Source organism: Schistocerca cancellata, chromosome 3 (genome assembly GCF_023864275.1).
Source record: "Schistocerca cancellata isolate TAMUIC-IGC-003103 chromosome 3, iqSchCanc2.1, whole genome shotgun sequence".
NCBI classification, from domain to species: domain Eukaryota; kingdom Metazoa; phylum Arthropoda; class Insecta; order Orthoptera; family Acrididae; genus Schistocerca; species Schistocerca cancellata.
The window spans coordinates 869,884,161-869,910,236 of NC_064628.1; the positions used below are offsets into that span (position 1 = coordinate 869,884,161).

Here is a 26,076-nt window from a genome sequence, read left to right on the forward strand (position 1 = left end):
AGACATCCTGCACCCTCAAATGTTACCCCTCATTCCTCAGTATTGTGACGCCATTTTTCAACAGGATAGTGCTCGTTGAGACATAGCACATGTCTCTTATGAACTGTCTGTGTGATGTTGAGGTACTCCTGTGGCAAACAAGACCCCTGTATATGCCTCCAATAGAAAATGCATGGATCAGCTCAAATGAGAGCTTGATAACTCTGTTTCAGTATCCAGGTTACCAAGTACCAGTTACGACCGTTGTGGGCAATCTTGCTTCAGAAGGCGATACAATGGCTTTTGACACTCTTTGCAACCAAATAATTGTACGCCTGTAGGCCAGAGGGGGTGCAATGTCATGCTGATAAGTGGGCTCATGCTGCCAAGTTCTTTGTGAATTTGGCTAGATAATGTGATCACTGATATAACACTATGTATCCTCTCAACCCATGAAGTTTCATTTCCGTTCCTCCTTTCCTTCTGGGTGCTTCATTTCTTTTTCCAGCCAGTGTATTTTATACTCCATTCCTAAATATCTCTTGGGTGCCAGATGTATCCTTGCGTCACTGCCTCTGTCACACCTCAGTCCATAAGAAACCTGTGATTCAATTTGCGAAGAACGAGGTACCTACAAGCCAATAAGTCCTGGGGGTATGGAGTGTGATGAGAAACCTTGCTTTTCAGGTTGTGAATAATTTCTGTTGTCCTTTCAGCTGCATATGATCACACTTTTTTGTGCAACAAATTTACCTCTTCACTCAAAGAGTCAGGCCATGTGTTCCTGATGGAACAGCACAACATTGCAAAGAATGTAATGTAGTGGGAATAAGTAGTAGATTCTCCCTTCTTGACATTAATGTACCATGTGGATCAAATAGCGAGAAAAGGGCCAGTTTGTTTGTGACATGGAAATTCCCACTGGGTAGTGTTATTTGCTCAACAGTTATTTACATGTGCACCATGTTTCATCTACTGCCATTCTATGGTTAAAGGAAATTTTAAGAAGTATAAACTTGTTATTTAAACTGCATCGGTTGTTGCAAACTCAACACTCGGATCCCAAATCTCACAGTGAGATATTTTGGCATTCATTTTCAATAAACTATGAGACTGTAGCCAGTTGATAATTATTTGTTTGTAGATACTAAGAGCTTTGGGTGATATCATTAGTGTTGTGCCTCCAATCTGCCCAAATCAGATGTGCTACAACATGTTATTTATTAATGGCAGTGTAGGAATGTAGTGCATTTTGACTTCTTCAGTCATAGACTTGGTTGAGCACATGCAGCTCTCTCTTCATACCCTGGTGACTGTTTGTTGGTGAAACACATTTGAATTTCATCATCTTTCGTTGCAAACATTGAGTATATGTATCACATTAAAAACAGGCTTTCTTTAGCTGTTACACATCCCTCCCTGCACATGCAGTTTGCTGAACCTTCGCCATTGGTCTGTAATAACAGTTCCCAAACACATTAGGAAATAACTGACTTTTGCACACGATTTCTAATTTTTATTTGATTGTTTGGCTTTTGTAGTTACTTGGCTGTAAAGCTATAATGTTTAAGTTAGCATAAATGTAGTAATCATTACAAGTTAACTTGTGTATAAGGTACTTTGTGGTTTCATATTGCAAATTATTTGTAAGTGATTGTTTTCAAAATTTGTTGTTGTTTTTGGGACTATGTTATTGTCTTTGGTGGGAATTTGTCAACTGAAAGCTGGCATGAAATACTGCATTTTTCCGACAGTAACAACACCTGAAATTGTATTTAAACATACAAACCTTTGGATTCACATCTCCTCACTTCATTTTTACATCATGTTTGCAGGAAGGGTGTCTACTACCTTAGTGTTGCAGCAGCTGGATTTTTAGTTTTTATCATAGCACTGGCAGTTTTGAGACTGATTGTCTTTTGTCTGCTCTGGGCACTTACTCTTGGCAAACATCATCTTTGGTTATTACCAAACCTAACTGAAGATGTTGGTTTTCTGGCATCATTCTGGCCCTTGTATCAGGTGGGTTTATCTGTACTTTTTCTGAACTTTGCGTTAAATTTTAATAATTTATAATAACTAATATCTAAAAATTTAATTTTGCACGCCATTTTATAGAAAGAGCAATCACATTTTTTAGCTCCTAAGGTTTATGGTAAAATAGAAAATTGATCAAATAGGCAACTAACCTGTTGACAGTGGAAGGAAGGGAAGTAGCTGCACAATGTGTAGTTGAGGTGTTTGGCTAGTAACAGTCATCTGAACAACAGTGAACTCTTTGGAGCTAAAAAAAAAGTTTTTATACACACACACACACACACACACACACACACACACACAAACACACACAGTCGTCATTGATGTCATTATGAGAACATTTTAAGGAAGGAGAAGAAGAGTTCATGTTATTGTGGGTGTTTTGATAAGACGCCGCACCGTCACTGATAGTAGTACCACAATGGTGGACAAAAAGTTAACGTTACAGATATATTATACAGCATATCCTTGCTTCTTAATAATCAATACTTAGAAGAGGAGGGTTATGAAACTGATAGTTCACAAGCAGCCATTAACTTAGATGGATTTGCCTTTTAAGTGTTGTGGCTGTCACACTTTACTTCCAAAACATCATTGTGGATTGTTCTTATCAATTCATACATCTTACTTGTTGTAATGTTAAAATTTGAAGAAAATTGATGAGACAGATTTAATTTTTAATTTTCTTGGATGAATTTCACATTGTAAATGTTGTATTATCGACATTCCAGTATGAATATAAGGGAGGAGAATCAAAGGGGAAGAAAAAACCAAAGAAGAAGAAGGACAAGGACTCTGACAATGAAGATGAGAAGCAAGATGATGATCCTGAATTGAAAGAGGAATCTACAAAAGCAGATAATGAGGGAAGGTGAGTTACCCTCTTCAGTCTTCCTGCTGTCCCTCTGTCTCCTCCCGTCCTCTTTTTTTCTCTTTTCCTCTCTGTTTTAACTGGAACTACATCATCATCATCATCATCATAATCATCATCATCCCCCACCCCCTCTCCTCTGTACCTCGCCCATTGATCCTCTCTTCCTCTGTCATCTCTCTTAAACTCCCAGAAAGTGGGTAAATTTCAAGCAGGCGAACAGAAATACTGCTTCCATGCTAATCATATTTTTATAACCTTGCTGTTGTCTTTCTTCAAAACCATATGTAAATTTTATAAGTAAAATGTTGTGATAATATTATGTTTGTTTTATTTGCTGATAAATTTCTATTGCGCCACTTAACATTCCACATTACTTATGATGTATTGTGTAGTAGGCAAGATTTGGATCATTAACATTTACATATTCTATTCTTACCAGCCATTTTATAGGTTAATGTAACCAGGCAGGTTTGTGTGTCACTGTATTTTCCATTCCACCCTAAAATTAAACAAAGTGATTGGTGAATGACAACTCATATACTTTATACTGTGCAGATCTTTTTTTCTCATTTTATGCTGGAGTAATGTGTTAGAAAAGTGTCACAAAGAGGTGTTAGTTGTTGTCTTAATCCAGTACAGCTAGCCACATTTCATCCACTGCAATGTCTGATGTCATGATGTCAGTTTGGAAATGAGACATATTCAGTGACATAATATGTCGTCACTCCTCAATAGTATTGAGCTCTAGTGAGTTTGGGAATATTTCAGTGTGACAAAACTACGTGCCGTGTTCTTCAAATTTTTGTAGCAGTGGATGCCCACAATAGCTTTGTCACATTGTTGGTAGCTGAGTGCGTAGGGTAATTGGATTTTACATTCACTGGTTTGATCTTGCTTATAGCATACTGTCTTTTTAATTCCCTTTTTACTTACAAATGGAAATGTAATTAAGAGATATTGTGTAATAGTATTTTTAAAACAATTTTTTTTAATTTTTAATTACTGGTAGTGATACATGCATGCGTATTTGTTAAATGTAAAAAATGTATACATCAATACTGTTCTGTCTCTAAACATAACAAAGTATTTGACTTTGTTTTTTAAGTTTCACGTTTTTGTGCCACCCTGTAATTTATTCTGAATAATGACATTTTCAACTAAAAATAAAAATATAATATTTGTATTAAAATATTATTCTATATTTACTAATTAACATTTCCATTTGTTAATAAATATGGAATTTGAAAGAGAGAAAAAAAAGTGTAAATGTATGCTACTAGTGAGATTCGAACCACTGGCTTTATGATTACAATCAGAGATTACTGAGGAAATCATTAATAAACTACGATCTTTTAATTTTCAAAGATGGTTTTTCAAATTTTTTTGACTGTCGTGTTGCACCATTTTAAAAATTTGATGTCCAGGCACTGACCTCCAAATTCTGTAAGTACAAAGAAAACCAGAAAGGGCAGAGATGTCTCTAATATCCCCTCATTGCAGTTTGTTCTTGTGTGTGCTGTATAGAGTAGTCGGGGGTATGTTGCTGGATTCACCACTATGTGCTGGAAGAACAATCATTACATCATTCAGTGTTTACATGTATGTAGCAGTTACTGAACTGACACTCACGTTTTTTCATCTGGGAGAAAACTGGGAAAAGCTCGGGAATTTTTCATTGTTTTTGTTTTCAGTTAAATTTTTGTATTTTTGACTGTTAAGAACCGATACTCTAACAAAGGATATTATTGTATCCCACTACTGCAGAATAATACTGCAGCAATAAAACATGAACGAGAGAAAAAACAAAAATAAAACTTAAATTGCAAAGGAAATGCATCATATACAGCAACAAAACACAGTGCTCATACAAGCATCTGCCAACAGCAAAATGTGTCAAAGGCTTTAGGAAGACTAGGCAATGTTCCGTAACAACAAATTGCCTCCAATGAGCGTGACGTCGCAAATGTTTACATTAGATTCATTTTAGCAGTTACGAGAGGGATCATGCGCATGAGCAATTGAGTAGTACCTCCTCCCACTTCTGGCTACATAAATGTGACTGTTGAATGTGTAAGCAGTCACATCAAGCAGCTAGATGCTACTGGGAAAAATTTTATTGGAGTGCCCAAGCTGCCAGATTCTTGCATGCGCAGCAGGCCCAAATCTAGGAGGAGGGTGGGGGGCAAATTCATACTCTTGAGGGAAAAAAACCTTGTTTCACGAAGCGACTAGCAGTCAGTGCACTTAGACTGCTGATTATTCATATGACTTTGAAATGCATCCCTGTCGGTTTTTGAACATTTTTGAACAGATTCTAAGTTGATTTATGAATTAATCGTAAGTTGATTTGTGAATACGTGCATAGTGTACATGATGTCTCTGTCGGGAGAATCCTCATCGCGTGTAGAAACAAACTTCTACAGACAAAAGGGGCTATACGAGCTGAGCGGAGTAAGGCCAAGCAGATGAATGCCAACCACAGTCTGATTGTGTGATTGATTGGGTTTGCGATTGATGAGCACTGTTATAATTACTAGCTAAATCCAAAGATTCAGACTACAGGAGTGGAATAAACGAATAACGGGTAAGATACATTACGTATTACCTTCTCGGTGTATCCAAGAAAATGAAATTTTGACAGAAAATTTTTGGCCAGATCGCTATACTAGTAGGGGCCAGTTGTACAGTCGCCGGCTAGCAGCCGCTTTAAATTCTATTCTGAAAGAAGCGTGGAAAACGCGTTGTACGAACATGTAGCAATGCCTAACCGGAAAATAATCGTGGGGTAACTAAACGGGTGATTCTAGAAGAGTTGGTGGAGTTAACCTGCGAATAAGCTTTGACATTGGCAGGAATAGTTACAGAATTAGTGATAACAAGAATGTTTGTTAGAACGAAGAAGGAGAAGAAACGGGGACATCACAAAAACTATGGAACAGTATGACGATTCCAAGTTTGTATAAAAATTTCGTACTACTACTTTTCGATCTAATACTTGAGAAACTGGAGCATATGAATGAAGTGTGAAACTATTTCCTAACGTAAAGCTTTTTGCTTGTAGTAGGCCTAATAGGCATTTGCTATTGGTACTTTGTGGATAATATTCTGTCGTTACAAAAAAGACCGTTTGTGCCAAAACAGTCTCGTTTATTTGGTTTGTATTACAATTGTTGCAGTATCAGAAAAGCCTATTTTGTTTGATCTAGAAGATAGTGACAAACAGGCGTAATCAGATCTGGAAACCACACCAGTCTTGGGTCCTATTTGCATTAACAGCTTTTTCAGTATTAGACGACGACATTTTGACTTTTCATGGAGCAAAACATGTGACGAACTTTGATGAGGTAATAGATTCTTTCGCACAAAGGAAAGCACGCCATGTAAAGCTGTTGCAAGATTAGAGAGAAAAATAATTATAGGAGCTAAGGATTGAAGAAATGTGTATTCTCTTGCTTGTATCATGTCTTTACTGGGTTCATGTATCCTATATTTAATTTTGTCACACAAAGCAGCTAGTTCTTAGCTGATAGGGAATAAAGAGCGCAAATTTTCTGAAGAGTTCTTTTAAAAAAAAAAGAGGGACAGGATGTCAAACCGGCCAATTGTAAGCAGGAGAGGCACCACACGACATTTTAATTTCCAGTGTCCTGAATATGGTTTGATGGCATCCATTACAAAATATACATGTTTCAATTCCACAGAGTGAAGTACAGTGGCATGCGATAGAGGAATGCTGTGTGAGGAGGCGAGGCACTGCTCTTTGCCACACTTAAGACATATGTTTTATGTGTCAAACTCTTTAGAAAGATGTGCACTACAAAATGAACATATTTTTGAAAATTCGATTTTTTTTTTTTCAAGTTTTGACGTCCTATCTCAAACACTCAAGGGAGTGGCGGTGTATTGCCCTGGTTCGGAAATATCATAGATCCGGGGCTGAGGCGCAGAGCTGTCTGAGTTACAGTGGGGTAGTGGCTAGTCTCCACGTGACCCATATTTGCATTTAGTGGTTTCATGAAATTCCAATGCTCTTGGAGTGTCTTCTGTTGTCTTGTTTCTTGTATGACATAATGTACGATCTTTTAATGCTTCACACATACGAACATACGGGCTCCCTACAACATCATAGCTGCGCAAGCGCTGTGACGCCTGTCATCTGGCGCTCTCTAGCAACTGCGGAAACAAACCTATTTCTAACAGGTCATGGGAAAATATTCCGAATGGAGATTTGGAAAGCGTTACCATCAAAATACCGTTCTGGCAGTTACAACGGTCCTTTGTGCGATAATGTACGATGAATTTCCTAAATCACAGAGCATTTGACTCTCATTTTAAAATCAACTTTTTGATGACGAGCGATTTAGATGAATTTTGAACCCAGAAGATCAGACATTTATGTCGATATTAAACATTTTACTGGCACATTCCTGTGATGTATCTTAAATTGTAATACGCGCATAAAAGACCAACATTGTATATGAAAGCTTAGCTTCTCTTGCAGCTTATTAATCTTACAGACCAATATTATATGTGAAAGCTTTGTGTTTCGTGTAGCAACACTACGTATATTAATTTAAACCATTACCTTTTTCTGTTTGTGTGTTCGTGCTAGCCCTACTCAACAGTGATGTTTGCTATTGGCTGACTAAATCACGTGTCATAAGCTCTGAATACCTGGTGTTATTGGCTGGCAAGATCACGTGACATGAGCTATGACTCGCTTACAAAAGCGCATCACTATCTCAATTTCAGTGCTTCGGAAAGTAACATGCGCTGTTTTAACTGCTCTGGTAGTGTCCCTGATGTGAAGGATTCATTTATTATATTTGTTAAGGGGCCTTGTATAATCTCCATGCATTGTTTCAGTACACACATTGGTACTTCATCTAAGCCTACTGGCTTTTTATTTTTCAGTTTTTGAACAGTTTTATTGACTTCATTCTCTGTGGTTGGAAGTAACATCATTGTATTTAGTGCAACATTATTTACAGGTGTTATATTTGTTTTGGGTAATTTTTGCTGTAACTTCTCTGCAATACTTGAAAAATGCTCATTCACATAGTTTGCTAAGTCTTTTGTATCATTTATTACTTTATTCCTCTCCCTTAGCCGTATATTATTCTGTGTTTGTTTGCCTCTCCCCATTAACTTTTTTATAACATCCCAGGCTGCTTTGCTTTTATTCTCTGCATTATATATTATTTTGTCATTAAATGACTTTTTTGCAGCAGTCAGCAACTTCCTATAGATCTTTTTGTATCTATGATATAAATTTAAGAATTCTGAAACACTGTGACTCATTTCCGTGGAACTGAGGTATTTAAGTGTTTGGGAGGACTTCTTAATCCATGCTGTTATTCATCTGTTTTTGTGAGATTTTGATACAGACATGCATATTTTTGGAAATGCCTTTTCAAAGTTCAATTTAAATAATGTGGAGAATTTAGGGAATTTCATATTCTCATTGGTTTCCTTGTACACTTCATCCCTGTTTTGTTTTGCTAGTTCTTTTGAAAAATCTTTTATTTTGATTTCTGATATATGTCATTTGTACGCTTGTAGTTTAGGAAATGATTCGATGCCTGATTTTACTGTTATTATTTTACAGAGCTGGTCTGATAGCCCTAGATCTTTTACAGCTGCATCACATTTTTCCCTGTCCATATTTGTGGCCACATGGTCAATTACTGTTGCAGCCATTGTATGAGGGTAATCCCAAAAGTAAGGTCTCCTATTTTTTTTATAAGTACATAGACCTGTTTATTTCTACAATGGTTTACATGAGTTTACAGCTTGAACATTTGGCTATTTTTGACATAATCACCATTTCTGTTGATTCATTTTTGTAGACACTGTGGCAGTTTCTGTATGGTCATGTCATACCAGCTCGCCTCCATGCTGTTCAGAAAGTTATGAACCTCTTCTTTCACCTCATCGTCGGAGCTGAATCGCTTTCTGGCCAAATGTTCTTTTAACCTAGGGAACAGGTGATAGTCACTGGGCACCAAGTCAGGATTATAGGGTGGGTGGGTGGGTGATCATGTTCCACTGAAACTGTTGCAGGAGAGCAGCAGTTTGCTGAGCAATGTGTGGGCGAGCGTTGTCGTGGAGAATGTGTACGCCCTTGCTCAGCATTCCTCTTCTCCAGTTCTAAAGTGCCCGTTTGAGATTTTTCATAGCCTCACAGTACCTGTCAACATTAATTGTGGTCCCAGTGATTTAGTTCCGACGACGAGGTGAAAGAAGAGGTTCATAACTTTCTGAACAGCATGGCGGCGAGCTGGTATGACATGGGCATAGAAAAACTGCCACAGTGTCTACAAAAATGCATCGACAGAAATGGTGATTATGTCGAAAAATAGCTAAATGTTCAAGCTGTAAACTGATGTAAACCATTGTAGAAATAAACAGGTCTATGTACTCATAAAAAATAGGAGACCTTACTTTTGGGATTACCCTCATAGTAACCCTAGTTGCACTATTGACCAATTGGGGCATTCCGAAACTTTGAAGGATATTCATGAGGGTGCTGATGGATTCATTTATGATAGTAGTGTTAATGTTAATATCCCCATACAGAATTATGTTGAACTTTGTACTTGAGACTTTATCTAGGACTTCTGTTAATTTATTGAAAGAAGAGTCCACACTTCCACTGGGAGATTTATACACACACAAAATGATTAATTTCTTGGTGATATCAAGCCCTGTTAATTCAATAGCTGATATTTCAAAGTGTTTGTCTTCATTTGCTGTACTGAGGTCATGTCTTGATTTGAACTGTGTTCCTTTTCTGGTATAAACACATGATCCTCCACCCCTTGAAGCAGTTCTGCAGTGAGAGCTTGCCCTTTCATACAGTGGTAATACTACATATTCAATTCCTGTGTCTCAACACCAGTGCTCAGTAACACAAACTACTTAGCAGTTCAAAGATTGTAGCTCAAATTCCAGTAGTTGTATTTTATTTTTTATTGATTGCATGTTTTGATGGATGTGAAGCTGGAGTGGGAAGTGGGTGGAGAACAGAGATTGGCAAAGGTTTAGATGGGACTGGGGGGAAGGGATGGGGATGTTGTGTGGCATGCTCAGCAATTGGGTGGTCCAGCTCTCACTCAACCACACTTTGGTAGTGACCATTCAAGTGGACAGACTGCTTGTTAGTGGTCACGCCCACATAGAGTGCTGCGCAATGATTGCTGCCGAGTTGGGAGACTACATGCTACTTTCACAGGTGGCCCTTACTTTGATGGAATAGGAAATGCCTTTGAAAAGGCTGAGTCTTGAGGTGGTGACAAGTGGGTGTACGTAAGAGACAGATCTCGCATCTCGGTCTTTTACTGAGATATGACCTATGGGACACGTCCCTTTACATCAACATCCCAGTGCCATGGCCTCCAGTATGCACCCAACATCCTACACAATATCATTCTTCATCACAGTTCCACCCCTGCCCCCAACTCCTTGCCCCATGTCTCACATCTCAGTAAAATACTAAGGTGCCAGACCTGTCCCATACATCCAACCACTGCCACCAACTCCAGTCCAGTCAAAGACATTTCTTATGTCATCAAAGGAAGCTGATGTTGTTTAAGTCTCCTGTCTCGTAAGGACCAGTGAGAACATTCTAGTGTTGAATGACAATACTTCATGTCGTACAAATTCTAGAGGAGTCATTCTCAGTTTGACTGCTTAGAACTTGGCTGAAATCTGTGTATGAATGTGGGGCAGTCATCAACAGTTATAAAGAATATTGCAGTACATGTCATGGAAAGTCTTCTACAATGGAAGATCATTAGTGAGTTGAAGTGTTGTATCCAGTGTGTCAGGATTCCTTGTCTTCAATGAGTAAAGTGTGGACCAGGTTAATTGCTCTCAAACTTCGAAGGAAGTGTTAGTGATAATATGTGGTGCTCATAAATGTGACCTGAGCGCTGACTTGTGAGACAGAGAGTTGAGCCAGACCTGGGTGGATGCCATGCAGTGGATTAACAACCATTGGTATGGTAAACCAGCCAGACTGAGTATGGTTGCTAGGTGATTTTCCATGGTTGTTCAGACAAATGCTGAGTTGATCTGCAATCTCCACCTCAGAAAATATTATACACAAACACTTGAAATGTGATAATGCACAAGACAAAGATTACAGGAGTCACAGGCAGATGGCACTCACAACTTCCCTCCCTTAGGACAGTAGCAACAGGGAGAGCATTTGACCACAAAGTTAAAATAAAGTAAATTTGCCAAATAATGAAAAATAGCTGACTCCATACTACAGGATAAACATAAGACTGAGAGACCATGTCACCACATTTCTTATGGAAAAAATTCTCCTAATGACCTGTTGTAAATACAGTGAAACCTCTATATAACGTTTTTCAAGGGACCACAAATTCTGAACACTGTATAGAGGAAAACACTATAAAGAGGAAGGCTTCCAAATAATAATTATCGGGCATTACTGAAGATCGGGATACCATTAATAAGCTTTGACAAATGGTGCCATAGATTACATTTTAAATTTTCACAACACTGTAATATGATATTCATTGCAAATGATCAATGTAACAAATGATTAGTTTTTTGTGATTAAAACATGAAGCCCAGTAGGTGGATGGGTGAAAGGAAATGGATCAGTTTGTACTGTAAAAAGTTATAACAGATTCTTAAGATATGACATCATTGTCCAAAGCTGACAGGTGGTATCCGGTTCTTCATTTGACCCAATTGTAGAATATGAGCCAAATTTTGTTTATGATGTACTGAACATACTACATAAAAACACAGTAAATGGTACAGATTAAAAAAAGAATTAGTTACAAAAAAATTACTTTAATAATTAAATTATGAAATGGAACTTAAATTTGCACAAACTCTAGGAACCTATGCAACCTGAAAATCACATACCTACGATTTTTAAAATATTCAAGCACGCATGTTTGTTTTCTATTTCTCCTAGACACTATGGCAATCTTTTCTTGCTCCAAATGAGCAAGGTGAACTATTGTTCTATCCTCAAGTCTATGGGTCATCATATATCTCCTAAATGTTTCAAAGCCTTCAGCTGCCTTAGTATATGAGGGTACAGAGTCATCTTCCTTGTCACTATCACTTTCACTATACTATTATTCTCCAAGCTTCTATCTGCAGTCAGCTCCTCAATACTTTGTACTCCTGTGGTTGCCACATTGTCGTCCACAGCCACAAAGCCCTCAAAAGTGACAGAATCACTGCCTATTAATTCCTAAAACTCTTGCAAATCACTTGCAACATCTTCCACAGGAGCTGCCATCTGATTCTGACAGAATCCCACATTTTTTAAACAGTTTTTAATAATCTCAGCACTGACTCCCCTCCACGAGTACATAATTAAATTCATTGCCTGTAAAATACTTTCACATTTCTCAGAAAGGATACATCTGGTGGATGTGCCGCACATCTGTCCACAAAGAGCAGCACTTTTCTTGCAGCACTCCCCATTTTGGCATCAAATTCTCCGAGAAACTGAAATGGCGCCAAAAAGATTGTAAGCGGAATGTGCGTCACGTATCACATGACCGGGTTCTGCCGCTGACAAATGAAACACTCTGAGCGCGGGCTTTCCGAGCCGGTGCCAACTGTGAATCCACAGAACAGAAAATGATGCGTCTAGATCCAGTCACTTAAACTTTATAAAGAGGTAAATAATTGACCAGGGTTCCAAAAATATGAGTATTACATGGAAGAAATTGTAATATAGAGGAAACGCAGTAAAGAGGAAAGTTTAACATTGTTTATATGGGCTTTTAGTCGGGACAGAAAAAAACGGACGTAACATAGAGGAAAACGTTATATGGAGGAATGTTATAAAGAGGTTTCACTGTAGCTCTTTTTCTTCCTTCGCCTCCAGTCTCAGCTCCCAGAAAAGACAGTATGACAATGGCTAAGTTCAGCCTTAACACCTAAACAACTACTAATATGACATCCATTGCAGGTTCACACATTCACATACTGATGCCCTTTCCTGGCCATGCATATAGTCCAGCTGCAACTAAGATAGGCTGAGAAATATAAAAATAAATGTTCATAATTCTTTGCTGAAGATATTTGTCTGAATTATACTGATATATGAAACTCTAGACAAGAATATAGAATAGAAGCTCTTGAAATGTGGTACTTCAGAAGACAGTTGAAGATAAAATATGTATGATCTTAGGCTTTCCCGGCGAATTAAGTGTTTGTACTGTTCTCGGGTCTCCAGCAGGGTGCAGTCGTTTTCAAACCACTGGGTGCAGTCATTTCCAAACCACGATATTTCGACGGCGCCGACCCAAAGCGTCTTCCGCGCCCGACGTAGGCCACAGGACATCTGATGGTCCACAGTTCGCATCCAGCATGCGGCATGACTCGGAGGAAAGGGTGGGGAGCGATCAGAATATAAAGGGGAGGAGATTCAGCAGAGACACTCAGTCTGCAGGTTCTAACAACCCTACCACAACAAAGGTCAAAAATTAATTATGATTGTGGTGTTGCTCACGCTGCTAAATATTGCATTTTCGGGCAACAACAAAGTTATGTTATGTGGCAGGTGTCATTAGAGCACAGTTAATAAAGTCATTTCATGAAATAATAGATAAACTAGGCACTCATCTTTTCGTGTTTCCCACGCTGGTCTCGTTGTGAAATCATGGCTCAATCGTCAAAAATCTAGGTGGTGGTGATTCCAAGCTCGGATCCAAAGAGGTGCCTAGGTGTTATTCTGTGATATTCAAAAGTTTTATAGATGTGTTTCATAAACCATTCTTGAAGATTAAACTTTTGAAAGTTAGCACAATGGTGATGTAAAAATGTAATCAGCACTCCGAATTTAAGTTACACTTCTTTTTTATTATTTTTGTAGCAATATCATTTCACAATATAAAACATACTTGAAAATATCTTCCTCACTGTTAAAGTTCACACTTCATAAATTGACTACAAGTTGCGTCTTTTCAACATGACGACCAAGACTTGACTCTCTAATAACCACTTACACGCCCAAAAATCAGAGTTACAAGTACGCCAAAGATCATAGTGACAAAAGAAAGAATACACATAAGAATAACATCATTGCAATATAAACATATCGATGTATCAAAGTACCTCTACATTAATGAAATCAAATAAGAATGTTGCCTCAGAAATATGTTAACTACTTTACAGAAACACAGTAGAATATTGCTGGTATAGAGGGGTTGAGGTGATGTGCCTTAATGGTTATGTAATTCAAGTACCATTACAAGTATCACGTGACGGCAAGGAACGCTGTCGAAATATCGTGGTTTGAAAACGACTGCACCTGGCTGGAGACCCAAGAACAGTACAAACCTAAAATATGTAGTTCGGGTAACAAATGAAGAGGTGTTCTATTGAAATGGGAAGAAAAGAAGCTCTGGCACAACTTGACAGAAAGAAGTGGTCCGTTGGTAGGACACATCCTGCGGCATTAAGAAATAGGCAGTTTGGTTTATGGAGCGTAGGTGGTGGGGGGAACGGTAAAAGTTGCAGAGGGAGACCAAGGCTTAGCACAGTAAGTGTCATCTCAAATAGTTATAGATTGGAGTAGCTATGTAGAAATGAACAGTGCTTGCACAGGATAGACTAGCCCTTGGACTGAAAACCACAGTAACGGCAACCACCACCAGTGCTCCATGCACCCAGTGTCTAATTCTGAAGTGGCACAGTTGGCCAAGGCTTTCAAAGACCAATTTGAAATAACAGTGCCATCAGTAAAAGTTTCATGATGGCAGTTGTTAACAGTCTTAATGAATTACATGAAAGACGTTCTCAAAACATGACATAGGCTATGGACTCCAAGAATTTCAGAATTTTTTTGTGATACACTAGAACATTAAGGAAAATAGTACTGATTTCATAAATAGCAACATAGGCTAGTAATTAATACACTAGAACATTAAGGAAAATAGTACCGATTTCATAAATGGCAACATAGGCTAGTAATTAAGTTATTTGGCTGGTATGCTGAAAGTTGTGGGTTCTCACCCCATCATGTATGATCTAGTTTTTTTACGTCTTTATGATATGTCTGCACTATTTATGCAGTATTTATTTTTATTGAATTAATTGGTTAAATATGTTTCATTCCCCCCCCCCCCCCCCCCCAGTCCTTTGCGCATGATGTTAAGCATTATATTAACGTTTTTATTTGCTCTCATTTTTTACTTTTATTCTTTTTCCTTTGGAATCTTTGTCCAATTATCTGAATAAAAATAATGATTGCAATCATTTCAATAAATATGAAGAAACATTGCATTGTCCAGTGGGTTTAGAACCCATAACATTCAGCATACCAGTTCAATAACTTAACTGCTAGGCTATGGAACTGTTTTGAAATTTGTACTGTTTTCAAGGCATGGATCGCAAGAACTTATGAATTTCTTTTTTGTCAATTATGTGTAAATGATGACCCGCCAAGGTGAATGGTTAAAGATGCCTGGGGTCCCAGCCTGTACCTCTATGTAGTGGGTTTCAAAAAGTGTCTCTCACATCTGAGGAGCAACCCTAGTAATAAACTCTCCTGTACTGTGAGCTTGATAATGACTACCTCAGTCAAAACTGGTTGTGCACCACTGAAATAATGTAGTTTTATATATGCAACCTATGATGTTTTCCCAGAACATATTCATTAAGGCCATCAGTGGCTGCTGATAAAGCCCTAAAGAGCTTCCAGGCACTCAGTCCGTCCACTGCCATTAATGTTCAGTCGTGCAGAGCTGCTATACAGGCACGGACATCATACTCTCCTCAATTTGATGTTCCCAACCTAGAGCCTGTACCCACACCCATATCATCATGTAGGTTTGCACATTTACCTGTCAAGCATACATGGGGTGCTTTCGTCAGCCTTCAGTGGCACCAGGTGTTGAAATTTGCAGCCAACTGGAACTGGCCAATCCGTCTTTGTAATTAGTTGTGGTTGTGACAGCAGCACCAGTCTGTGACCCCCTTCTTTCTATTTTTCCCAGCACAAGTCTTCAGCAGCTTGCCCCTCTCGAGTCGGGGTAGCAACCTTGGGCCTCCACCTGCACACCACTACTTTCTCTGTCTTTGCTGCCACTGCCTCCTCTCCCCCTCCCCAAGATGTGGTTGAGAGGAAGTGAACCAAATGAGGTCATTTCTGTGTAGTGCTACATATATTCGACGGCAGAAGTTATTTGTGGCGGCACCTACCAACATTTTTCAGAACTTCCTCTTACTTTGCACTCAATTCTAAGCCGCAGGCGGTTTTTTGGATTTCAAAAATCGGAAAAAAAGTGCGGCTTAGATTCGAGTAAATACGGTAGTTTAAATTTATCACTACCAAAAAAGGGACGTCTTAAACAGTAATGAGCATTTCAAAAAGTGGTAACTCACAAATGTATATGCATTAATGCATTTTAGCATATCCAAGTGCTAGAATTTTTGTGTGTGGTGACCTCATTGGCTAACTTCAGTGCTAAATAACTTGGAAATAGCACAATGTATTGAATTTTTTTTGTAGCAGTTATTTCTCAGCACAACCATCCCTGCAACACCCTTACAAGCTTTTTAGACTGTTTCTGACTACCTGGTATATCTATAGGTTGTCCGTACTAGCCATTGACATGCCACAGTATAGCTGACAACCATTCAACCCAGTGTCACAGAAAAATCTGTGTGATGCATTCGTATTCAAACAAGATCAGGTCAGGGAGGTGTCATTTTACACTTTCTCTCCCCATGCCACTTGTAAATCATTCTATTTCATTGTCAAGAAAAATAATCATGACTGATAAATTGAGGTGATTTTACTGTAGCATTCCAGCATAAAACTATTAGGATTCTTTGACATTTCCATTTTTGTATGTTTTTGTGTCAGTACTGTCATCAATTTGCCCAATTAAATTTTTCGGGAGTAGTGTATAACTTTTAACACCTGAAAATAATTTCTTTAAGTAATAGTCGTTAATAAATATATGAATTTTTAACAGGCATGCAGCATCAGATGATGCAGAAAAAGAAGCTGAAAATTCTGAAAGTGAGTCAGAAAGTAGCCAGAAATCTCAAACAGGTAAAGATTTTGAGATGGTAGAGAGAGAAGAAGTAGAATCTTAACAACAGAATATTTGTTAATAAGTTTGCATAAAAATCTGTTGGAAGGCTGAAATATCAGCACGGCCTGCAGTAAAGTTACTTTCACAATTTCTGTCAGTTGTTTTGTAAACTATAAACAGAATCATCTTGTAAGGTAATTAACTGCTGAAATATAGCACATTCAGATGTTCTGGATATATTTTGGCCAAGTGGAAAACTTTGTGTATGGAATCATGGAAAGTGTATTAGTTCAGGAGCTTGCCACTTTTTTGTCACATTGTTTGCACTTAAACTTTAAAATATTGAAATGCAGTACACAGGACAACTATATTTGGAACATCTACATTTTATTAATAAAACAGTTATTTCATTACATGTTGCATATATTTATTTGCTAGCCACTCAGGACAGAGCTAGTTTCATTGGCAGTATTGTTAATATGAGTGGTCCTCTTATATAAACTTGTTGTTGTAGTAAGCAATGTTTTAGTTAATGGAGTTTCTTCTTTCTCAGTGAAATCATTATTTTTATGTATTTCCTTGATGCAAAGCTGCAGAATCATATCTAGAGAAATGAACACGTAGTTGAAAGTGTTTATTTAAAACATGATCATCATGAACACACAAAAATATGGGAATAGGTTGTATTATTGTGTACTGAGATTTCATGACTGAGGGTGCTGATTTCTGAAATTGTTGTGTGTCCTCTCGTGTAAACCTGTGAAATACGTACGGTGGTGAGAAAGTCTCATATTAAGCAACTGTTATTATTATTATTATTATTATTATTATTATTATTATTATTTACTGTACAAGACAAATGTTTCCTGTATAAATAAACAATGTTAGCTTTTATCTCACCGTGGGTGCAGGTGTTGGAGAGAGAAATTCGCTACATTACTGTAATATGAAGAATAAAAAAATTTGGTGGTGACATAGTGAATATGTATATAACTGTTTTGAGCTCTACACAAATCCTAATCATTCCAAGTGCATTTCATTTTTTTTTTCTCCTCAATTTCCCCTAGCACGAAGTTTTAAATACACATTTTACTGTGAATTTTATGAATGATACTATGCATTACTCTCAGAGTACACTATGTCATAAGAGAAACTGCACAGAACATTAAGAAATTTGTATGCAAGCTTGTAAGCTCTGTGTTTTTGTATCCAGTGACCTTATTTTCCAGTGGTTCATTTCATTGTGATATGACGTACAAAATAGTACAGTATACTGCCTTTATTTTCTGCAATTGGGTCCAAAATGCTGAAAAATCTACAAAGATCTGAATTTCATTTATCTGGTTATATTCATTCCAGCTGGCATTGTGCTGTTATATTCTGTAAGTTCAATGGAGCTGGGTTTTATTATCAGTTAACATTATCCTGTTAATTCTTTTCAGATTGTACATTATATGGTGTATATGGCAGATGTATTTTTATTTTTTGAGTAATTTACATTGCTATTGTGTCATGCCATGTTGTACTCCATTATTTCTTTGAAACATTCAAATTAAAGTCATAGTTGGTCAAAAATTAATGACTGTTATGTTTTTGGTGCTTGTAGCATCTGTGTAGTACTTAAAATGCTAGAAAGAACGCATTATATCCTAACTTAATTTTGCTACTTACGATGTGTCATTTACTGTGGGAATTTTAACTTCTATTTAACAGCTTAGCAAAATAGTGCCAGCAAATGCAAAGTTACTTTTCAATTAAATAAATTTATTGCGATAGCCACCTGATTTATATTATGTTTACCAAAAAGATACAATGTATTTTACTTATATGAAACTTTGTATTATTTAAGCCATTTTCTTATAGTGGAAATGAAAATTTCTCAGTAAAGCTTGTCATTTCATATATATAATCTATTAGCAAAACCTACATGTCCTTCATAATTTTGAACTTTTGTTTAGTTTTTATCAATAACTAGCTGCGTCCTGAATGTGCTGCAGTGCCTTTTTTTCTTTCTAGTCAGGTACACATGTACAGTGCAGACACATTTACATGAACAAAGTAATGGTGTTTTCTGCATTAAATCAGATTTGAAACTGTTTATATAAATGCTTTGGGATGTACTACAATATTCTTGATCTTTCTGCCTGCTGCAAAAATAAACTTTTTTTTTCTCTCTCTGTCACTTGTGTGCATGCAACATATAATTGAATACATGAAAAGCTTGGATTTTCCAGATTTAACCCACACACTTAAAGCAATTAACTTTGCGCCTTATTGATGGTCATTGAGAATGCAAGCCAAATGAGAAACTGCAGTTGTTTAATTAGTTAGTTAGATACTTGTTACATAGATCAGATTTACAACATGTACATCTAAGTAAAAAATTAAAATGTAATATTCATATGGCTGTATGCTGGCCATTTGCAGTTTTTTTTTTAAATTGCTAATTATCTTTACTCAAGAATACCTCTGTGTTATAGAATGAGTTGTTAAGGAGAAAGCTCTTTAATCTATATTTGAAAACATTTCTACTATATCAGACATTTTATTTCCATGGGTATATTGTCAAAAAGTTTTATAGCTACATATTTTACCCCTTTCTGTGCCAGTGTTAGATTTATTAAAGGGTAATGCAGCTTACATCTACATCTACATGGATACTCTGCAAATTGCACTTAAGAGCCTGGCAGTGGGTTTGTCGAATCACCTTTACAATAATTCTTTATTATTCCACTCTCAAACAGCGCATGGAAAAAACCAACGCCTGTACCTTTCTGTACGAGCTCTGATTTCTCTTATTTTATGATGATGATTATTTCTCCCTACGTAGGTCGGCATCAATAAAATCTTTTCGCGTTCGGAGGAGAAAGTTGGTGATTGAAATTTTGTGAGAATATTCAGCCACAGCGAAAAATGCCTTTGTTTTAATGGTATCCATCTCAAATCATGTATCATGCCTGTGACACTCACTCCCCTATTTCGCAATAATACAAAATGTGCTGCTCCTCTTTGAATTTTCTCGATGTACTCCATTACTCCTATCTGGTAGGGATCCCAGATTGCACAGCAAACGTAGTGTAGGTAGTCTCTTTAGTAGATCTGTTACATTTTCTAAGCTTTCTGCACTGGACTCGCATTCGGGAGGACGACGGTTCAATCCCGCGTCCGGCCATCCTGATTTAGGTTTTCGTGATTTCCCTAGATCACTTCAGGCAAATGCTGGGATGGTTCCTTCGAAAGGGCACGGCCGATTTCCTTCCCCATCCTTCCCTAATCTGAGCTTGTGCTCCGTCTCTAATGACCTCGTTGTCGACGGGACGTTAAACACTAATCTCCTCCTCTAAGCTTTCTGCCAGTAAAATGCGGTCTTTGGTTTGCCTTCCCCACAGCATTTTCTGTGTGTTCTTTCCAATGAAATTGTTCATAATTGTAATTCCTAGGTATTTAGTTGAATTTACGGCCTTTAGATTAGACTGATTTATGGTCTAACCGAAATTTAACAGATTCCTTTTGCACTCATGTGGATGATCTCATATTTTTAAGTTTTTGGGTCAACTGCCAATTTCCCCAACATTTAGATATCTTTTCTAAATTGTTTTGCAATTTGTTTTGATCTTCTGATGACTTTACTAGATGATAAATGACAGCATCATCTGTACAGAACCTAAGACAGCTGCTCAGATTGTCTCCTAAATTGTTTATATAGATACGGAACAGCAGAGGGCCTATAACACTTACTTGGGGAATGCCAGAAATCACTTCTGTTTTACTCAATGACATTCCATCAATTACTACAAACTGTGACCTCTCCGACAGGAAATCATGAATCCAGTCGCCTAACTGAGATGATATTCCATAAGCACATAATTTCACTACAAGCTGCTTGTGTGATATAATGTCAAAGGCCTTTTGGAAATCTAGAAATATGGAATCAATTTGAAATCTCTTGTCAGTAGCACTCAACACTTTGTGTGATAAAAGAGCTAGTTGTGTTTCACAAGAACAATGTTTTCTAACACCATGTTCACTGTGTATCACTAGACCATTCCCTTCGAGGTAATTCATAATGTTCGAACACAATACATGTTCAAAAATCTTGCTGCATTTTGACATTAATGATGTGCGCCTGTAATTTAGTGGATTACTCCTGCTACCTTTCTTGAATATTGTTGTGACTTGTGCAACTTTCCAGTCTTTGGATATGGATCTTTCATCAAGTGAGAGGTTGTATATGATTGTTAAATATGGAGCTACTGCATCTGCATACTCTGAAAGAGAGCTGATTGGTATACAGTATGACCAGAAGACTTGCTTTTAGTAAGTGATTTAAGTTGCTGCACTACTCTGAGGACATCTACTTCTAAGTTACTCATGTAGGCAGCTGTTCTTCGTTCAAGCTCTATAATATTTACTTCATCTTCTTCAGTGAAGGAATTTCGAAAGGCTGTGTTTAGTAACTCTGCTTTTGCAGCACTATCACCGATAGTATCTCCATTGATAATGCGCAGAGAAGGCATTGACTGTGTCTTGCCACTAGCATACTTCACATATGACAACAGGTTTCGAGACAAGATTTCATTGTGGAAACTGTTATAAGCATCTCGCATTGATGTCTGTGCTAAATTTTGAATTTATGTTAAAGATCGTCAATCTTGGAGATTTTATGTTTGTTTGAAGTTGTCACGCTTTTGTCATTGTTTCTGCAACAGTGTTCTTACATGTTTTTGTACCAAGGGTGATCAGTTCCATGATTTGTTAATTTATTTGGTATAAATCTCTCCACTGCTGTTGATACTATTTCTTTTAATTCAAGCCACATCTGATCTGTATTAACATTGTTAATTTGGAAGGAGTGGAGATTGTCTCCCAGTTAGGGGTCAAGTGAATTATTATCTGCTTTTTTGAATAGGTACATTTTTCGCTTTGTATTTGGAGGTTACAGTATTCAATCTCGCTACGATAACCCTGTGTTCACTAATCCCTATATCCATTTTGATGCTCGTTATTAGCTCAGGATTATTTGTTGCTTAGAGGTCTAGAGTGTTTTCCCAACCATTTACTATTCACATGGGCTCACAAACTAACTGCTGGAAATAATTTTCAGAGAATGCATTTACTACAATTTCAGGTGATGTTTTATGTGTACCTCCAGCTTTAAACATGTATTTTTCCTCATTGCACTTGTGAATATATCTGTTACTCTCAGTCTTAGATTGTTGGATACAAATTACATATATGATTTTGTACTGTGAGGCTGTAGTTAATATTCCTAGATTCTTAAAGCGATACCTACAGGTATGCATATGAACTCTGCACACAATTCTGGTTATTTCCTTTTCGTGCAGTTAATAGTTGCCTAATGCAGGAGTTGCCCCAGATTATCATCCCATAAGATATCAGAGGGAGATGAATACACTAAGCAGATTCAGAAGGATGTAGGCTGCAGTAGGTACTGGGAGATGAAGAAGCTTGCACAGGATAGAGTAGCATGGAGAGCTGCATCAAACCAGTCTCAGGACTGAAGACCACAACAACAACAACAACAACAACAAGATGTCAGTGAGTGAAAGTATGCTAAATATGTTAACTTACTGACGTCTGTGTGCCCAAAGTTGGCAATCATTCTTATGGCCACAACAGCTGCACCTAAACGTTTTAGCAGTTCTGCTGTATGGATTTTTCTAGTTTTAAGTTTTTATCAGTGTACATCCCATAACAACTTACTGTTTTCTATGCTGTTTATTATTTCTTGTTGGTCTACTAAGTTAATAGGTGGGATATTTTTGACATACAAAAAAAATTTATATATATATATATATATATATATATATATATATATATATATATATATATATATATATATAGTTATAATAGAAGGAAACATTCCACGAAGGAAAAATATATCCAAAAACAAAGATGATGTGACTTACCAAATGAAAGTGCTGGCAGGTCGACAGGCACACAAACGAACACAAACATACACACAAAATTCAAGCTTTCGCAACACACTGTTGCCTCATCAGGAAAGAGGGAAGGAGGGGAAAGACGAAAGGATGTGGGTTTTAAGGGAGAGGGTAAGGAGTCATTCCAGTCCCGGGAGCGGAAAGACTTACCTTAGGGGGAAAAAAGGACGGGTATACACTCGCACACACACACATATTCATCCACACATATACAGACACAAGCAGACATATTTAAAGACAAAGAGTTTCGGCAGAGATGTCAGTCGAGGCAGAAGTACAGAGGCAAAGATGTTGTTGATGTTGATGTTGACCTTCACCTGTCCAATGGCCAGCTTCACACGTCCGTCCACATCAAACCCACCAACAAGCAACAGTACCTCCATTACGACAGCTGCCACCCATTCCACATCAAACGGTCCCTTCCATACAGCCTAGGTCTTCGTGGCAAACGAATCTGCTCCAGTCCGGAATCCCTGAAGCATTACACCAACAACCTGACAACAGCTTTCGCATCCCGCAACTACCCTCCCGACCTGGTACAGAAGCAAATAACCAGAGCCACTTCCTCATCCTCTCAAACCCAGAACCTCCCACAGAAGAACCACAAAAGTGCCCCACTTGTGACAGGATACTTTCCGGGACTGGATCAGATTCTGAATGTGGCTCTCCAGCAGGGATACGACTTCCTCAAATCCTGCCCTGAAATGAGATCCATCCTTCATGAAATCCTCCCCACTCCACCAAGAGTGTCTTTCCGCCGTCCACCTAACCTTCGCAACCTCTTAGTTCATCCCTATGAAATCCCCAAACCACCTTCCCTACCCTCTGGCTCCTACCCTTGTAACCGCCCCCGGTGTAAAACCTGTCCCATGCACCCTCCCACCATCACCTACTCCAGTCCTGTAACCCGGAAGGTGTACACAATCAAAGGCAGAGCCACGTGTGAAAGCACCCACGTGATCTACCAACTGACCTGCCTACACTGTGATGCATTCTATGTGGGAATGACCAGCAACAAACTGTCCATTCGCATGAATGGACACAGGCAGACAGTGTTTGTTGGTAATGAGGATCACCCTGTGGCTAAACATGCCTTGGTGCACGGCCAGCACATCTTGGCGCAGTGTTACACCGTCCGGGCTATCTGGATACTTCCCACCAACACCAACCTATCCGAACTCCGGAGATGGGAACTTGCTCTTCAATATATCCTCTCTTCCCGTTATCCACCAGGCCTCAATCTCCGCTAATTTCAAGTTGCCGCCACTCATACCTCACCTGTCTTTCAACAACATCTTTGCCTCTGTACTTCTGCCTCGACTGACATCTCTGCCGAAACTCTTTGTCTTTAAATATGTCCGCTTGTGTCTGTATATGTGTGGATGAATATGTGTGTGTGTGCGAGTGTATACCCGTCCTTTTTTCCCCCTAAGGTAAGTCTTTCCGCTCCCGGGACTGGAATGACTCCTTACCCTCTCCCTTAAACCCACATCCTTTCGTTTTTCCCCTCCTTCCCTCTTTCCTGATGAGGCAACAGTGTGTTGCGAAAGCTTGAATTTTGTGTGTATGTTTGTGTTCGTTTGTGTGCCTGTCGACCTGCCAGCACTTTCATTTGGTAAGTCACATCATCTTTGTTTTTGGATATATATATATATATATATATATATATAGTTATAATAGAAGGAAACATTCCATGAAGGAAAAATATACCTAAAAACAAAGATGATGTGACTTACCAAATGAAAGTGCTGGCAGGTCGACAGACACACAAACGAACACAAACATACACACAAAATTCAAGCTTTCGCAACAAACTGTTGCCTCATCAGGAAAGAGGGAAGGAGAGGGAAAGACGAAAGGATGTGGGTTTTAAGGGAGAGGGTAAGGAGTCATTCCAGTCCCGGGAGCGGAAAGACTTACCTTATGGGGAAAAAAGGACGGGTATACACTTGCACACACACACATATCCATCCACACATATACAGACACAAGCAGACATATTTAAAGACAAAGACTCTTTGTCTTTAAATATGTCTGCTTGTGTCTGTATATGTGTGGATGGATATGTGTGTGTGTGCAAGTGTATACCCGTCCTTTTTTCCCCATAAGGTAAGTCTTTCCGCTCCCGGGACTGGAATGACTCCTTACCCTCTCCCTTAAAACCCACATCCTTTCGTCTTTCCCTCTCCTTCCCTCTTTCCTGATGAGGCAACAGTTTGTTGCGAAAGCTTGAATTTTGTGTGTATGTTTGTGTTCGTTTGTGTGTCTGTCGACCTGCCAGCACTTTCATTTGGTAAGTCACATCATCTTTGTTTTTAGGTATATATATATATATATATATCTCAAAATCTAAAGCTAGCTCCTTAATGCAAATCCATTAAGTAACTTTCACAAAAAAAAACATCATTTACTGTTTTCTTTATTGATGCCACTTTGCTCGGCTTTGCAGCAATATTTGTATCATCTGCAAACAAGACTAATTCTGTCTCTTGATACAAATAAAATGGCAGATCAAACAGCTGAAGGTAACTTCCACATTCTATTGCTTAAAAAGGAACTAAACCAAGCATTTCTTGAACTACATATTCCATAAAAACTTAACTTCCCTAATAGAATATTACGACTGACACAATCAAATACCTTCCATAAGTCACAGAAGATCCAATTGGTGATGTTTTATCATTCAAAGATTTTATTATGTGCCCAGTAAATGTAGGAATAGCTGAATCAGTAGAACAGCCTTTCTGAAATCCAAACTGTGCAAAGATAAGCACTGTCAGGCATGGCCAGTGCTTGAATGGGTGACCATCTCAGTATGCTGCATGCTGTTGACAATTTTCCCTTTGCCGTAACAGCAAAGAGGACAGGAGGAGGGGTGGTGGTGTAAAGTCCCCGATCACCAGTCTTTGTGCCAATATCCTGTTTTCAACTCCAAACACCTCTGCTGTTTCCCATGAAGTGAGGGCATGTAACACTATTGATGGTAATCCATCTGTCAGATAGGAATGTTAAATTCAACAGCTCCCTTGGTTCTTTTCAGTAGGAGTAGGCTATGTGTTGGCACCAGGTTCACCTTCTCCCTTCTCTCATCATCTCCTACATGAACACAACAAAAGACCACACACACACACACACACACACACACACACACACACACACCGCTCTCTCTCTC

General features: G+C 38.2%; 1 protein-coding gene across 1 annotated transcript in view; it reads left to right on the forward strand.

Annotated features, from left to right (window-relative positions):
* Window positions 1-19,123, forward strand: part of LOC126175934 (translocation protein SEC62) — a 112,673-nt gene extending 93,550 nt beyond the window's left edge. The window contains exons 6-8 of the mRNA XM_049923012.1: window positions 1,815-2,001; window positions 2,748-2,887; window positions 16,879-19,123. Coding sequence (XP_049778969.1) covers window positions 1,815-2,001; window positions 2,748-2,887; window positions 16,879-17,002 — 451 coding nt within the window. The 3' untranslated portion in view covers window positions 17,003-19,123. The remainder of the gene's footprint in view (window positions 1-1,814; window positions 2,002-2,747; window positions 2,888-16,878) is intronic.
* Window positions 19,124-26,076: the final 6,953 nt, after the last annotated feature.